A 14,863-nucleotide genomic window follows, 5' to 3' on the forward strand; every position below is an offset into this window, starting at 1 on the left:
AGCCACTTAAAAGGAAAAAGAAATTTATTCTAGAAGCACTGGTCTCAAAAGAAAAAAAATACACGTACAAGAAAATCTCAGTGAATATATCTTTGCTTTGAATTTCAACTCCATTAAAAATCTTGAGTTGTTTTAAATTGATAGTGAAAAGATTTTATAGCCTTTTCTCTTGAAAATCACAGCAAACTAGATTTACTCCAAGATTTTTTATTCCTGTGAATTTTAGATATTCTTATTTGTCTTCCTTTTTATAATGAATGATTCAAAGTGAATACAATTATTTTTTTTTTTTTTTTGAGACGGAGTCTCACTTTGTTGTCCAGGCTGGAGTACAGTAGTGTGATCTTGGCTCGCTATAACCTCAGCCTCCCAGGTTCAAGTGATTCTCCTGCCTCAGCTTCCCGAGTAGCTGGGATTACAGGCACATACCACGATGCCCGGCTGATTTTTTTGTATTTTTAGTAGAGACGGGGTTTCATCATGTTGGCCAGGCTAGTCTTGAACTCCTGACCTCAAATGATCTGCCTGCCTTGGCCTCCCAGTGTTGGGATTACAGGCCTGAGCCACTGTACCCAGCCTGAATATATTTTCTAAAATCTAGATTTGTGGTTTTTTGGGATTTAATTATTTTTTATAGGTATAACTTTGGAGAAAGAACAATGACCAATATTTATGCTGGCTTTTTAGTCAATTTTAGACATTAGTGTTCTAAACTAAATTTCTCTTTCTTTTTAGGTTTGTCCAAGACTGGTTTTCAGAAAGGAAGCAAGTGGCCAAATTGGATTTCTCTACGGTGTTACCACGCTTCATTTCTCTATACATCTTTTCCTTTCTGAGTCCCAAAGATCTGTGTGCAGCCGCCCAAGTCAGCTGGGCCTGGAAGTTTTTAACTGAACAGGTTTACTACCTGTCACTTCCTAGTAATAGGGCACGAGTACAGCTGTAATCTGTAATGAGGGTTCCAGGGTAGCTCCCTTCCCTGAAGACAATAGCTGAGGATACCCGATCCATCATTAACTTACCCTTGAGAGAAAAAAATGGGGATACGTGAAAAACATTAATATATTTCTGAAAATAAAGAAGGAACATAGACTAGTCCAAAAATTCATGTTACTTTAAAAAATCTTTAGTCAGGTGTGGGCGCTCAGGCCTGTAATCCAAACACTTTGGGAGGCTGAGGCAGGTGGATCACGAGGTCAGGAGTTTGAGGCCAGCCTGGCCAAGATGGTGAAACCCTGTCTCTACTAAAAATACAAAAATTAGCTGGGCGCGGTGGCAGGCACCTGTTAATCCCAGCTATTTGGGAGGCTGAGGCAGGAGAATTGCTTCAACCCGGGAGGTGGAGGTTGCAGCGAGCCAAGATGGCGCCACTGCACTCCAGCCTGAGCGACAGAGCAAGACTCTGTCTCAAAAAAAAAAATCTTTACTCAGAATAATTATTTAGAGAACATTTTATCTTGGTTAAAAAAGTTCACTTTTCTTCATGAAAAATTATTTATGCTTTAGGTTTTGTATATTATTTTATCTCTAATAACTCAGCTCTAGAAACTGCTGCCCGACCACTGCCTCAGCTGATCCCTTACTGTCTAACACCTGTCAAAGAACAGACATTGAGATCGGTTCACAGCAGTTGAAAGCCAGGAACAGCAGCAGCTCTTTAAAATCAACGTCCTTTGCCATTAATTTGCCTCTGGTGTCTTTGTTTCTTCATTTTCTTGCAGAATATTTTTAAACATGTAATGATACACATACTTTTTTCTGAGACAGGATCTCATTCTATTGCCCAGGCTGGAATGCAGTGGTGCTGTCTGGCTCACTGCAACCTCTGCCTCCCAGGCTCAAGCAATCCTCCCACCTCAGCCTCCCGAGTAGTTGGAATTATAGACATGCACCACAACACCCAGCTAATTTTTGTATTGTTAGTAGAGATGGAGTTTTGCCATGTTGGCCAGGCTGGCGAACTCCCGGGCTCAAGAGATCAACCATCTCCGCCTCCCAAAGTGCTGGGATTACAGGTGTGAGCCACTGTGCCTGGCCTAGTCTGTTTATACTTCTGTTAACACTGATATATTTGTGCTTAATTCATCCTTTTACTAGTTTTTGTTTGTCCTATTTATGTTTTTTTCCCCTCTGTCTTCCTTTGCATGAATTAATTTTTTTTCAATTGTTAGTTATAGATTCTTTAACAGTTCTTTCATGGTTACCATAGAGATTGCAACATATAGCCTTGTATTAATATCTTACCATAGAGATTACAACATACAGCCTTGTATTAATATCTTACCATAGAGATTACAACATACAGCCTTGTATTAATATCTTACCATAGAGATTGCAACATATAGCCTTGTATTAATATCTTACCATAGAGATTACAACATATAGCCTTGTATTAATATCATCTTACCATTTCTAAGACAATGCAAGGAGCATAGAACCCTTTACATTCATTTACCCTCCTCTCAGTTTCTGTGAATTTTTTATTTAAAATTTTTTATTTTACATATACTAATAACTACCGATAGCCTACTGCTGACCAGAGGACTCTGACAACACTAACAGTCACACACATTTTATATGATATATGTATTATATACCGTATTCTTCAATATGGTAAGCTAGAGAACAGAGATTATTTAAAAATTCATAAAATATATTTACTGTTAAGTGGAAGTGGATCATTGTAAAAATCTTCATCCTTATCGTCACGTTGAGTAGGCTGAGAAAGAGGAGGGGTTGGCCTTGCAGTTTTGAGGGTGGCAGAATGGAAGAAACTGTGTACAAATGCACCCATGCAATTCAAACCATTGTTCAAGGGTTAAGTGTATAAACAACACAAACACATAGCTCGCAAATCTTTATTACTATTTATGTAGTCAATATTTATATGTAACCATATTTTTATTTTCTCTGTAGCCCCCTTTCTTCTGTTCCTGCATCTCTGAATTTCCATTTGGGATCATTTTCCTTCTGCATTCTATTTCATATTACCTCTAGTACGAGTGTGCTGCTGATCAATTCTCTTAGTTGTGCGTCTAAGAAAGTATTTCATCTTCATACTTAGAGGATATTTTAATAAGAAGTTTGAATTATAGGTTGGCACCTAATTTTTTTTAACAGAACTTTGAAATTATTCCATTGGTTTTTTTTTCTTGAGAAGTCAGAAGTTTTATTGTTGGTCCTCTAAAGATAACATTTCTATCATCTCTAGCTGCTTTTCAGACTTTTTCTTTAATTTTCAGTAATGCCATTGTGATATACCCAGGGGCGTGTGTGTGTGTCTGTGTGTGTGCGTGCCCATCTATCTTGTTTTGTGTTTTGCAGTGATTTTTGAGTCTGAGATTTACTATCTTTCATCAGTTTTGAAATGTTCTCAGATGTTATTTCTTCATATTGATTCTGCCCCATTCTCTTTTTCCTAGGATTCTAATACTCATAGGTTGGAAAGATTCTCTATGTCCCATAACTTTCACATTCTTTTATACACATTTTCCATTTCCGTGACCTTCACTATTTCAGTCTGGGTTTTCTTTGGACCTATCTTTCAGTTTACTATTTCTTTAGCTAGATTCTAATATGATCTTAAATCCATCCATTGAGTTATATATTTCAGTCATTATATTTTTCAGTTTTAGGATACTGATTTAATTCTTTTGCCAAAATCTTCTACCTAGTCATTTATTTTAGATATATTAGTTATAGAGTATTTATTTCTCCAAAGTTCATGTCTGATAATTACAACATTTGGATTACCTGAGGATCTCTCTACAGTTACTAAAAACCAAAGAGAAGGAACAAAAGATTCTTGTCTATTGTGTGTTCTAGTTGATTTTGATTGAGTACCAGATACTGAGTTTACAAAATTGATGTAATCCTTTGAGTCTCTGGGTGATGTTATCTTCCTCCAGAGAGAATTTCCTTTTGCTTCTGGCCCGTCTAAATGCTAGGAACAGATCATGCAAATCCAGTCAAGGAATGAGATATTTCAAAGCTGGCTTCAGTCTCTGTGAGAGTTTGTCTAATTCAGTATTATCCTTCCTGAAAAGAATCTTTTTTTTTTTTTTTTAATTCAAGACAGAGTCTTGCTCTGTTGCCCAGGCTGGAGTGCAATGGCATGATCTCAGCTCACTACAACCTCTGCCTCCTGGGGTCAAGCGATTCTCCTGCCTTGGCCTCCTGAGTTGCTGGGATGACAGGCATGCACCACCATGCCTGGCTAATTTTTTGGATTTTTAGTAGAGACTGGGTTTCACGATGTTAGCCAGGATGGTCTTGATCTTCTGACCTCGAAATCTGCCCACCTTGGCCTCCCAAAGCAGAAAAGAATCTTAGCTGAAAGCTGGTATGATTACCAAGGCTCTCCTTAATGGGCCCTAAATTTCCATTTGTGTCCTCTCTTCCCTGTGAGAATGCCTAAGATTCTTTTTTAGCATCTAAGTCTTTTAGCCATAAATTTCTGTTCTGCTTCTCAGGATAACAAGCTTTACTTTGGAACTGACAAATCCTTTGAAATAAAAAGTGATACCAAGTATCAGGCTCTTACTCTCTGGATTTCCCTTCTTTCTGGGGTCTTGGTTGAACAAGTCCTTATTGCATTGAGAGCTCTATAATATAGCCTTAAAATAACTGTTTTTATAATATTTGGTCTAGATATTTCATTAGATCAAACCACATGAAATTTTCTGTCTTCATATATCAAAATGGTAGCATACTGGCAATATCGTATGGTTCAGTCAAAATTATTGTCAATGAGAGGGTTAATCTGAAATAAACTATTCCACTATTGCTAGAAGCTAAATTATCAGAATCTAGGGTCAATGTAACCAAATGCTATTGGAATATTGGATAAGTGTCACAACAATGACTAATATATACATTTACATATAATATATATATTCGTCAAATAGTATTTTTTCTTCAAAGTCAAGTTCAGATAGTAAGTCAGTAACAGCATTTAAAAACCTTGTATCTGGGCTGGGTGTGGTGGCTCACGCCTATAATCCCTGCATTTTGGGAGGCTGAGGTGGGTGGATCATGAGGTCAAGAGATCGAAACCATCCTGGCCAACATGGTGAAACCCTGTCTCTACTAAAATACAACAACAACAACAAAAATTAGCCGGACATGGTGGTGAGCATCTGTAATCCCAGCTACTTGGGAGGCTGAGGCAAGAGAATTGCTTGAACCTGGGAGGCGGAGGTAGCAGTGAACCAAGATTGCGTCACTGCACTCCATTCTGGTGACAGAGTGTGACTCTGTCTCTGTCTATATATATATATAATTAAATAAATAAAAACCTTGTATCTAGCCAGGCACAGTGACTCATACCTGTAAACCTAGCACTTTGGAAGGCTGAAGTGGGCAGATCACCTGAGGTCAGGAGTTCCAGACCAACATGGCAAAACTCCATCTCTACTAAAAATATAAAAATATGGCCAGGCGCAGTGGCTCATGCCTGTAATCCCAGCACTTTGGGAGACCAAGGTGGGCAGATCACGATGTCAGGAGACCAAGACCATTCTGGCCAACATGGTGAAACCCCATTTCTACTAAAAATACAAAAATTACCTGGGTGTGGTGGTGCATGCCTGTAATCCCAGCTACTCAGATGCCGAGGCAGGAGAATCACTTGAACCAGGGAGTTGGAGGTTGCAGTGAGCCGAGATCACGCCACTGCATTCCAGCCTGGTGACAAAGCACAACTCTGTCTCAAAAAAAAAAAAAACAAATTAGCCAGAGGTGGTAGCACATAAGTGTAATCACAGATACTTGGGAGGCTAAGGCAAGAGAATTGCTTGAACTCGGGAGGCAGAGGTTTGTAGTAAGCTGAGGCTGCACCACTGCACTCCAGCCTGAGTGATGGAGTGGGACTCCATCTCAAAAAATAAATAAATAAAAACCTTATATCTTATATAAACATTATAGAAACAAATGAATTTGCATACAAATTTGCACAGAGGAGATTTTAGTACCAGAAATCTCAGTGTAATGAAAAAGGTATCTGTGTACCTGAAAATATTATTGCTGGAAAACTGTCTGAAAACAATTTGTGACTCCTCTTCCTCTTGTTTCTGAAGGATTGCTTATGGATGCCCAAATGCGTTAAGTTCGGATGGTTTCTGCCCTATACTCCAACAGATAACGAGTACGGTGCTTGGAAGCACCATTACATTGCTTGTGTGTCCCACTTAGACTGGCTGACACCCAGGGAGGCTGCTGCTACTTATGGGACGCTGAATGAACCCAAAACAGAAGATGAGGAACTACTGGAGAGACATAGAGAAAAGTGCCTAAGAAAAAGAATTTGGGAGAAAATTGCACTGCGTAGGAGTAAGTAGCATTTTAAAACTTTGTATCTTATATAAATATTGTAGAAACAAATGGATTCACATACAGATTCCCACAGAGGAAGACAGCCCTATCTTTCAGAATACTCTGTGGGTGGCAGTCTTTAAAGTATTTTCAGGATGAGCTCTTTTTTATTGTGTATTTCAAGTTAATTGACAAGAAAAACAGATTTCAGACAAAATAAGGTTAAATATCAGTGCCTCCATTGCTATTCTGGCTCCTCTGAGGCTCATAAGACCAAAAACGAGGAGGGGAAAGATGTTTGAACATGGGCAAAAAGCAAATAAATAGGTCCAAAACAGAGGAATTGGGAGTGGTGAAAGGAGGAGGAGAAATAAAATGAGAATGGAAGCAGGAAAAATGGCATTTAAAAAAGGGAGGAAAGAGAGGACAGCTCTTTCCATTTTTTTTTTTTTTTGAGACAAAGTCTCACCCAGGCTACAGTGCAATGGCGTGATCTCGGCTCACCGCAGCCTCCGCTTCCCAGGAGGCTATTAAGCTATTCTCTTGCCTCAGCCTCCCACGTAGCTGGGATAACAGGCATGTGCCACCACACCCAACTAATTTTTGTAGTTTTAGTAGAGATGAGGTTTCGCCACATTGGCCAGGCTGGTCTTGAACTCCTGACCTCAGACAATCCATCTGCCTCAGCCTCCCAAAGTGCTGGGATTACAGGTGTGAGCCACCATACCCAGCCATTTCCTCTCTCTTTTTAAAGCCTCTTTCTTTCAGTTAAGCCTCCTTTTCATATTTTTTTGAGACAGGGTCTCACTCTGTCACCCAGGCTGTGCAGTGGTGTGATCGCTGGCTCACTGCAGCCTCAACTTCTGAGGCTCAAGTGATCCTCCACCTCGGCCTCCCGAGTATCTGGGACCGCAGGTGCATACCACCATGCCCAGCCAATTTGTTGTATTTTTAGTAGAGATGGGGTTTCACCATGCTGGTCATGCTGGTCCTGAACTCCTGGGCTCAAGTGACCTACCCACCCTGGCCTCCCAAGGTGCTGTGATTACAGGTGTGAGCCACGACGCCCAGCCTTGGCTAGGCCTTATGCTTTACGCAGTGCATAAAAGAAAACGGCAAAACTGATTTGAGTTCTCCCATGCCTTTTTCCCATTAACTCACCCTCTGGTGAGATTGCGATACATAGGAAATTGCTTGAAGACAAGAAGGGCACAAACGAATGTGACACTTATCAATTGAGTAACTGGTCTCCACAAAAAAAGAGTTACTTGTTCTCTGAGCTTTGTTTCTTGACCTGAAATGACTGGTAGCTCGCAGCCACAGTGCCGAGAGGATGAGAAATCCAAACCAAGCGTGTGAAAATGGCTATAATTATTGTCATTTGGAACCTTGCCCTGGTACAGCTTTATTTCTGATGCCTTTTTCTGTGTGGACTTGGCTAGAAATATGAAGTAACCAGCCCCGCTGCTGCTCTTTGTTTTGCAGAGGAGTTATTCAAAGTTCGACCCCCTTGGGTCAGTGGAACGGGCTGCTCTAGCGTGCTAAAGCCCAGATGCCAACCACGCCTCTCCCAGACTGTAAGGGAGCGAGCAGGATCACATGAAGCTTTGGAGAAACAGCTTGTTTTGACATCATTAGAAACCTTGCCCAAGCAGTATGTAAAATTCCATCTACTGAAGGCTCAGCACCATCCCCTGATACCAATAATTCATTCTACCATAATTTAGCTAACATGCAGAAATCTTGTGTGGCTCATATCCTATGAAATACTGGTAGAGATAATTAATTTTCTTTTTTTTTTTTTTTGAGATGGAGTTTTGCTCTGTCACCCAGGCTAGAGTGCAGTGGAGTGATCTCAGCTCACTGCAACCTCCAACTCCCTGGTTCAAGCAATTCTACTGCCTCAGCCTCCCAAGTAGCTAGGATTACAGGCATGTGCTAACATACTCGGCTAATTTTTGTATTTTTAGTAGAGACGGGGTTTCACGATGTTTGCCAGGATGGTCTTGATCTCCTGACCTCGTGATCCATCCACCTCAGCCTCCCAGAGTGCTAGGATTACAGGCATGAGCCACCACACCTGGCTGAGATAATTAATTTTCTAGAACAGTGGTCTTAAACATGCTTTCTGAAGAGGTAAACATATAACATCCAAAACTTACATTTTAAATATTCTTTTTGTTTGTTTTTAAGATGAAGTCTTGCCACATTGCTTAGGCTAGTGTCAAACTTGTAGGCTCAAGCCATCCTCCCACTGGCCTCCCAAGTAGCTGCAATTACATGCGTGCCACTGAGCCTGACTTCACATATTCTCAATCTGCCATGAAGCTATATTGTGGATGTGGTATATTTTCTGAATAAAGTGATTGAGCAAAAATTGCATTTTTCCACAAGTGTTTTTTATGAAGTAAGAGTATCCAAATGGTATGCAAATATAACTTCCATTTATATTTGTATGTACAAATATAATTTTATTACCCAAAATAGAGAAACATCAGCTGCATTCAGTTACCAAATCATATTATACAGTGAAATTACCGGAAATTCAATTCCATCTGACTCTCACAACCATCACAATTGTGCATCTACTTAGAATTGCTTTTTAACTTTTAACTTTGGATTCTAGAGATCATGTAATCTCACTTACCTATGTTTCAAAGGAGGAAACTGAGGCCTAGAGAGGTGACATGACTTACCCACATGTCAAAGTGTCAAACACTAGAATCTAAAACTCTAAAATTCCAACAGTCTTTCAACTTCACCCACTGATGCTACATAGGATCTCTATGTGTCTGAACATTTGTGAATGTGTGCACTTACATTTACTTGTCCAAGGCACCTAAAGAATTTTAAGAAGCCAGGCGTGGTGGCTCAGCCTACATTCCCAGCACTTTGGGAGGCCAAGGTGGGAGGATCACTTGAACTCAGGAGTTGGAGACCAGCCTAGGCAATATGGTGAGACCTCATCTCTATAAAAAAATCATAAATAGCTGGGTGTAATGGCACACACCTGTGGTCCCAGCTACCTGGGAGGCTGAGATGGGAAAGATTGCTTGAGCCTGGGAGGTTGAGGCTACAGAGAACTATGATCACACAACTGCACTCCAGCCTGGGTGACAGAGCAGGACCCTGTCACTTAATATATATATATTTTTATATATACTTATATTTCTATATATACACTCCTGAGTATCTGGGACCATATACACACACACACTTCATATATATACATATGAAGTGTATACACACACATTAAAAAGTGTATATGTGAGTGTGTGTGTGTGTGTGTGTGTATGTGTGTATGAAGAGATTATTCAGGAAAAACTGAGGCCTAGAAGGAAATTCAAAATCTCCCAGCTACTTTTTAAATATCTTTTGAACCCCCAAATATGTTATTACATTCATTTAAGTGCCCAATAAGAGCTAAGTAAGTTCCAAGAGACTGTTGCATCCCACACGTGGCAGAGGAGAGGCTCAGAGAGCAGATTTGGCCTACCCCACCCAGGAGCTCCATTTGCTACTGGCCCCACAAAACACAGGGAGAAGCTAAGGCATGGAGGCCACGTGCCTTGTAGAGTAGAGCTGATGCCCACAGCACACATGCTGCTCACTTACCAGAACTCAAGGTAAAAGAAAATTAAAACTTCATGTATTTCCTTTTTCTCCTTAGAAGCAATATTTCTGGAAGCCATTCCTACCCTTTATTATCAAAGAAAAATTGGCATGGACTGTATAAAAATGACAACAGCTCTTCATTTGCTCTCCGGCCACACGTCATATTAATATCCTCTCGGATTCCTGCATACGAGGTAGAGTATGTTATGAGACCAGTACTGTCCTGATTGGTTTTTTTAATCTAGACTAGAGGGTGTGTGACAGTCTTTTGGCCACCACATATATGAAAAATGATTCATCTTCTAAAAGGAAAATCAAGCCAGGTGTGGTGGCACATACCGGTAGTCCCAGCTACTTGGGAAGCTGAGGTGGGAGGATCACTGGAGCCCAGGAGGTGGAGGCTGCAGTGAGCTGTGATTGCACCACTGCACTCCAGCCTGGGCAACAGAGTAAGACTCTGTTTCTATCAAAAAAAAAAAAAAAAAAAAAAAAAAAAAGCTGGGCGCAGTGGCTCATGCCTATAATCCCAGCACTTTGGGAGGCCGAGGAGGGCGGGTCATGAGGTCAAGAGATCGAGACCATCCTGACCAACATGGTGAAACCCTGTCTCTACTAAAAATACAAAAATTAGTTGGGTGTGGTGGCCCGCGTCTGTAGTCCCAGTTTCTCAGGAGGCTGAAGCAGGAGAATTGCTTGAACCCGGGAGGTGGAGGTTGCAGTGAGCCAAGATCGTGCCACTGTACTCCAGCCTAGTGCCTGGCAACAGAGCAAGACTCTGTCTCAAAAAGAAAAAAAAAAAAAGAAGAAGAAGTAAAATCTTCATTTTAGGCTGGGCGTGGTGGCTCACGCCTGTAATCCAGGTACTTTGGAGGCCAAGGCGGGGGGATCGCCTGAGGTCAGGAGTTCAAGACCAGCCTGACCAACATGGTGAAACCCCCGTCTATAACAAAATAAAAAATAAATAAATAAATAAATATTTTTTTAAAAAAGGAAAGAAAAAGGAAAATTAAAGCCCAGGCACAGTGGCTCACGTCTGTAATCCCAGCACTTTGGGAGGTCAAGGTGGGTGGATCACCTGAGGTCAGGAGTTCAAAACCAGCCTGGCCAACATGGCCAAACCCCATCTCTACTAAAAGTACAAAAAAAATAGCTAAGTGTGGTGGCACAGGCCTGTGGTCCCAGCTACTCAGGAGGCAGAGGCATGAGAATTGCTTGAACCTAGGAAGTGGAGGTTGCACTGACCTAAGATCAGGCTACTGCACTCCAGCCTGGGTGACAGAGTGAGACTGTTTAAAATAAAATAAAAATAAATAAATAACGTAAATTAAACATTAATAAAATCATCTAAGTGAAAATGTATAGACCTGAAATAGTTTTTAAAGTCAGAATGAAGGTAATCATAAATCAAAATTATTTGGAGAAGTATTAAAGGCTCAGACTTTTAACTGAAGCCTCTTGAAAGGTGACAACTTACTCAAGTGTCAAAGTTTCAAACACTAGAACCTAAAATCCTAAAATTTCTAAACTCTTAGCTTCACCCATTGATGCTATGTGTGGATCTCTGTGTGTCTGAGCATTTGTGAGTGTGTCTGTATATTAGTCTGTTCTCGCACTTCTATAAAGAAATACTCAAGACTGGGTAATTTATAAAGGAAAGAGATTTAATTGACTAAGTTTCACATGACTGGGGAGGCCTCAGGAAACTTACAATCATGGCAGAAGGCTAAGGGGAAGCAAGGACCTTCTTCATATGACAGCAGGAGAGAGAGAATGAGCAAGAGAAATGCCAGATACTTATGAAACCATCGGATCTCATGAAAACTCACTCAGTGTCACGAGAACAGCATGAGGGAAACCGCCCTCATGATCTAATCACCTCCCACCTGTTCCCTCTCTTGACACATGGGGTTGATGGGGATTACAAATCAAGATGAGATTTGGGTGGGAACACAAAGCCACACCGTGTGTGCATGTCCAATACATATTTGAATTTTTTGCACTTAATCAAAAAAAGGAGCATGCTGATTAAGAATTACTTTAAAACTTCTCTGGAATTCTCAAATAATTTAATAGTACTATGTAACCACCGTCTCACAAAAGAATGTCAGAAATCCTGTTTTATGATTTAATTAAGGTACCATTAAACTAAAATATGCTTTCTCTATAATGAAGTTATAGATTTTAATTTTATATGAATAATATGAAGTTATAGATTTTAATTTTAATATGAATAATATAAATTTAAAGGAAGTACAAAGAAGACCTTGGAAGACAATAGTATTTATATATGTGGGTGTATATGTTGTATATACGTGTACCTGTATGTATTAATATGCACACATAGGGACATTTACTTAGAAAAGTTTCTATTTGTAACAAAATGGCTCCTTTCAAGATATGAACTCACTTCTTCTGGGCATCTAGGAGTCAGCTCTGATCATTGACAACTGGTGAGCTCAGTGGATCCACATGAAAGCAAGATCAGAGCCTTGATCTCCATGTGGGCCATAGTTTCCCCAGTGCTCAACAGTGCATCATGCTGGCTGTGTATGGTGGTTCACACCTATAATCCCACCATGCTGGGAGGCCAAGGCAGGAGGATTGCTGGCACTACAGGTGAACACCGCCACCACCATACCCACCTAATTTTTTTTTTTTTTTTTGAGACCGAGTTTCGCTCTTGTTACCCAGGCTGGAGTGCAATGGCATGATCTCAGCTCACCGCAACCTCCGCCTCCTGGGTTCAGGCAATTCTCCTGCCTCAGCCTCCTGAGTAGCTGGGATTACAGGCATGCACCACCATGCCCAGCTAATTTTTTGTATTTTTAGTAGAGACGGGGTTTCACCATGTTGACCAAGATGGTCTCGATCTCTTGACCTCGTGATCCACCCGCCTTGGCCTCCCAAAGTGCTGGGATTACAGGCTTGAGCCACCGCGCCCGGCCACTAATTTTTGTATTTTTTATAGAGATGGGTTTCACCATGTTGCCCAGGCTGGTCTCAAACTCCTGAGCTCAAGTGATCTGCCAGCCTTGGCCTCTCAGAGTGCTGGGATTACAGGTATGAGCCATCATGCTTGGCTTCTATTACTTTTTAAAAGTTATTTGTCCTTTCTGCCCCCTAGCACTGCTGGGCCTGCAGGTCTCTGTCAAACCGCATATATGGGTCTTGTTTTGCAGGATGGGGTTTCTTGAAGTTGTTCATGAGGTCAAGAGATCGAGACCATCCTGGTCAACATGGTGAAACCCCGTCTCTACTAAAAATAAAAAAATTAGCTGGGCGTGGTGGCACACACCTGTAATCCCAGCTACTCGGGAGGCTGAGGCAGGAGAATCGCTTGAACCCGGGAGGTGGAGGTTGCAGTGAGCTGAGATCGAGCCGTTGCACTCCAGCCTGGGCAATGAGCGAAACTCTGTTTCAAAAAAAAAAAAAAGAAGAATAAGGCCTACTTTAAGAGATACCAGGTGAAATTTAGAGGATGACCAGAGGGTAAACGTGATTACTATGCTGGGAAACGCTTGGTGATACAAGATAAAAATAAATGCAACACACCCAAATACAGGATAAGTCATGTAACAAACAGAGATATCATTTGTCATATTGCTTTTTCCCATATAGAGGGGGACAGTCTGCACAGTATATGCACACAAACTGCCAAATTATGGTATGAAGTTTGGCCTGACAAATTCTGCTGCAGCGTATTGTACTGGCCTGCTGCTGGCCTGCAGGCTTCTCAATAGGCTTGGCATAAACAAGATCTATGAAGGCCAAGTGGAGGTCACTGGTGATGAATACAATGTGGAAAGCACTGATGCCTTTATCTGCTATTTGGATGCAAGCCTTGCCAGAACTACCACTGGCAATAATTTTGGCGCCCTGAAGGGAGCTGTGGATGGAGGCTTGTCTATCACTCACAGTACCAAATGATTCTCTGGTTATGATTCTAAAAGCAGGAAGTTTAATGCAGGAAATACAGCAGAAGCATATCATGGGCCAGAATGTTGCAGATTACATGCGCTACTTAACGGAAGACGAAGATGCTTACAAGAAACAGTTCTCTCAATGCATAAAGAACAGCGTTAACTCCAGACATGATGGAGGAAATGTATAAGAAAGGTCATGCTGCTATACGAGGGAATCCAGTCTATGAAAAGAAGCCCAAGAAAGAAGTTAAAGAGAAGAGGTGGAACCGGCGCAAAATGTCCCTTGCTCAGGAGAAAGACGGGGTAGCTCTAAAGGTGGCAAGCTTCCTCAGAGCTCAGGAGCGGGCTGCTGAGAGCTAAACCAAACAATTTTCTATGACGATTTTTCCGATAAAGACAGTAAACTATGGACAGCAAAAAGAAAAGAAAAGGTTATTTCTATGTCTTTGTGCATGGTGTACACAAAGATAAACAGGTTGGAAGAAAATGATCTAATTTTTTTTTTTTTTAGATGGAGTCTCGCTCTGCCACCCAGGCTGGAGTGCAGTAGTGCCCTCTCAGCTCACTGCAACCTCCACATCCCAGGTTCAGTGATTCTCCTGCCTCAGCTTCCCGAGTAGCTGGGATTATAGGCACGTGCCACCACACCCAGCTAATTTTTGTATTTTTAGTAGAGACGGGGTTTCATCATGTTGGCCAGGATGGTCTCGATCTCTTGACTTTGTGATCTGACCACCTCAGCCTCCCAGAGTCCTGGGATTACAGGCATGAGCCACCATTCTGGGCCTAAATTGTTAATAGTATTTATCTCTGAGTGGAGTTACATGTGTACTTAATTTTCTCCTCTTATAATTAGAAATAAACTAATTTTAATAGAAACCAAGAAAGGAGGAAACTTATCTTCTTACATAATCTCTGAAAATTCTTTAGAAATCATGGCATATTTTGTATCCATTCTATTTCTTTCATTAATAAATATTCTAAAATGGTGGGTCTCAGCTCCTACAGCTTTG

General features: G+C 41.0%; 1 protein-coding gene and 1 pseudogene across 12 annotated transcripts in view; both read left to right on the plus strand.

The window, feature by feature from the left end:
* Positions 1-14,863, plus strand: part of ECT2L (epithelial cell transforming 2 like) — a 114,338-nt gene that overhangs the window by 46,694 nt on the left and 52,781 nt on the right. For 6 of the 12 annotated variants that reach the window (XR_013534561.1, XM_078370174.1, XM_078370175.1 and 3 more), the window contains 4 exons: positions 736-898; positions 6,078-6,330; positions 7,798-7,966; positions 9,983-10,121. Coding sequence is in view for 9 of the 12 variants with exons in the window: in XM_078370174.1 (XP_078226300.1) it covers positions 736-898; positions 6,078-6,330; positions 7,798-7,966; positions 9,983-10,121 (724 nt within the window). In the remaining 3 variants the exon portion in view is untranslated. The remainder of the gene's footprint in view (positions 1-735; positions 899-6,077; positions 6,331-7,797; positions 7,967-9,982; positions 10,122-14,863) is intronic. The other 6 variants (XR_008480858.2, XR_008480859.2, XM_054254469.2 and 3 more) reach the window with 2 other exon arrangements.
* LOC108591312 (large ribosomal subunit protein uL18 pseudogene) lies at positions 12,973-14,280 on the plus strand (annotated as a pseudogene).

Source organism: Callithrix jacchus, chromosome 4 (assembly GCF_049354715.1).
Source record: "Callithrix jacchus isolate 240 chromosome 4, calJac240_pri, whole genome shotgun sequence".
NCBI lineage: Eukaryota > Metazoa > Chordata > Mammalia > Primates > Cebidae > Callithrix > Callithrix jacchus.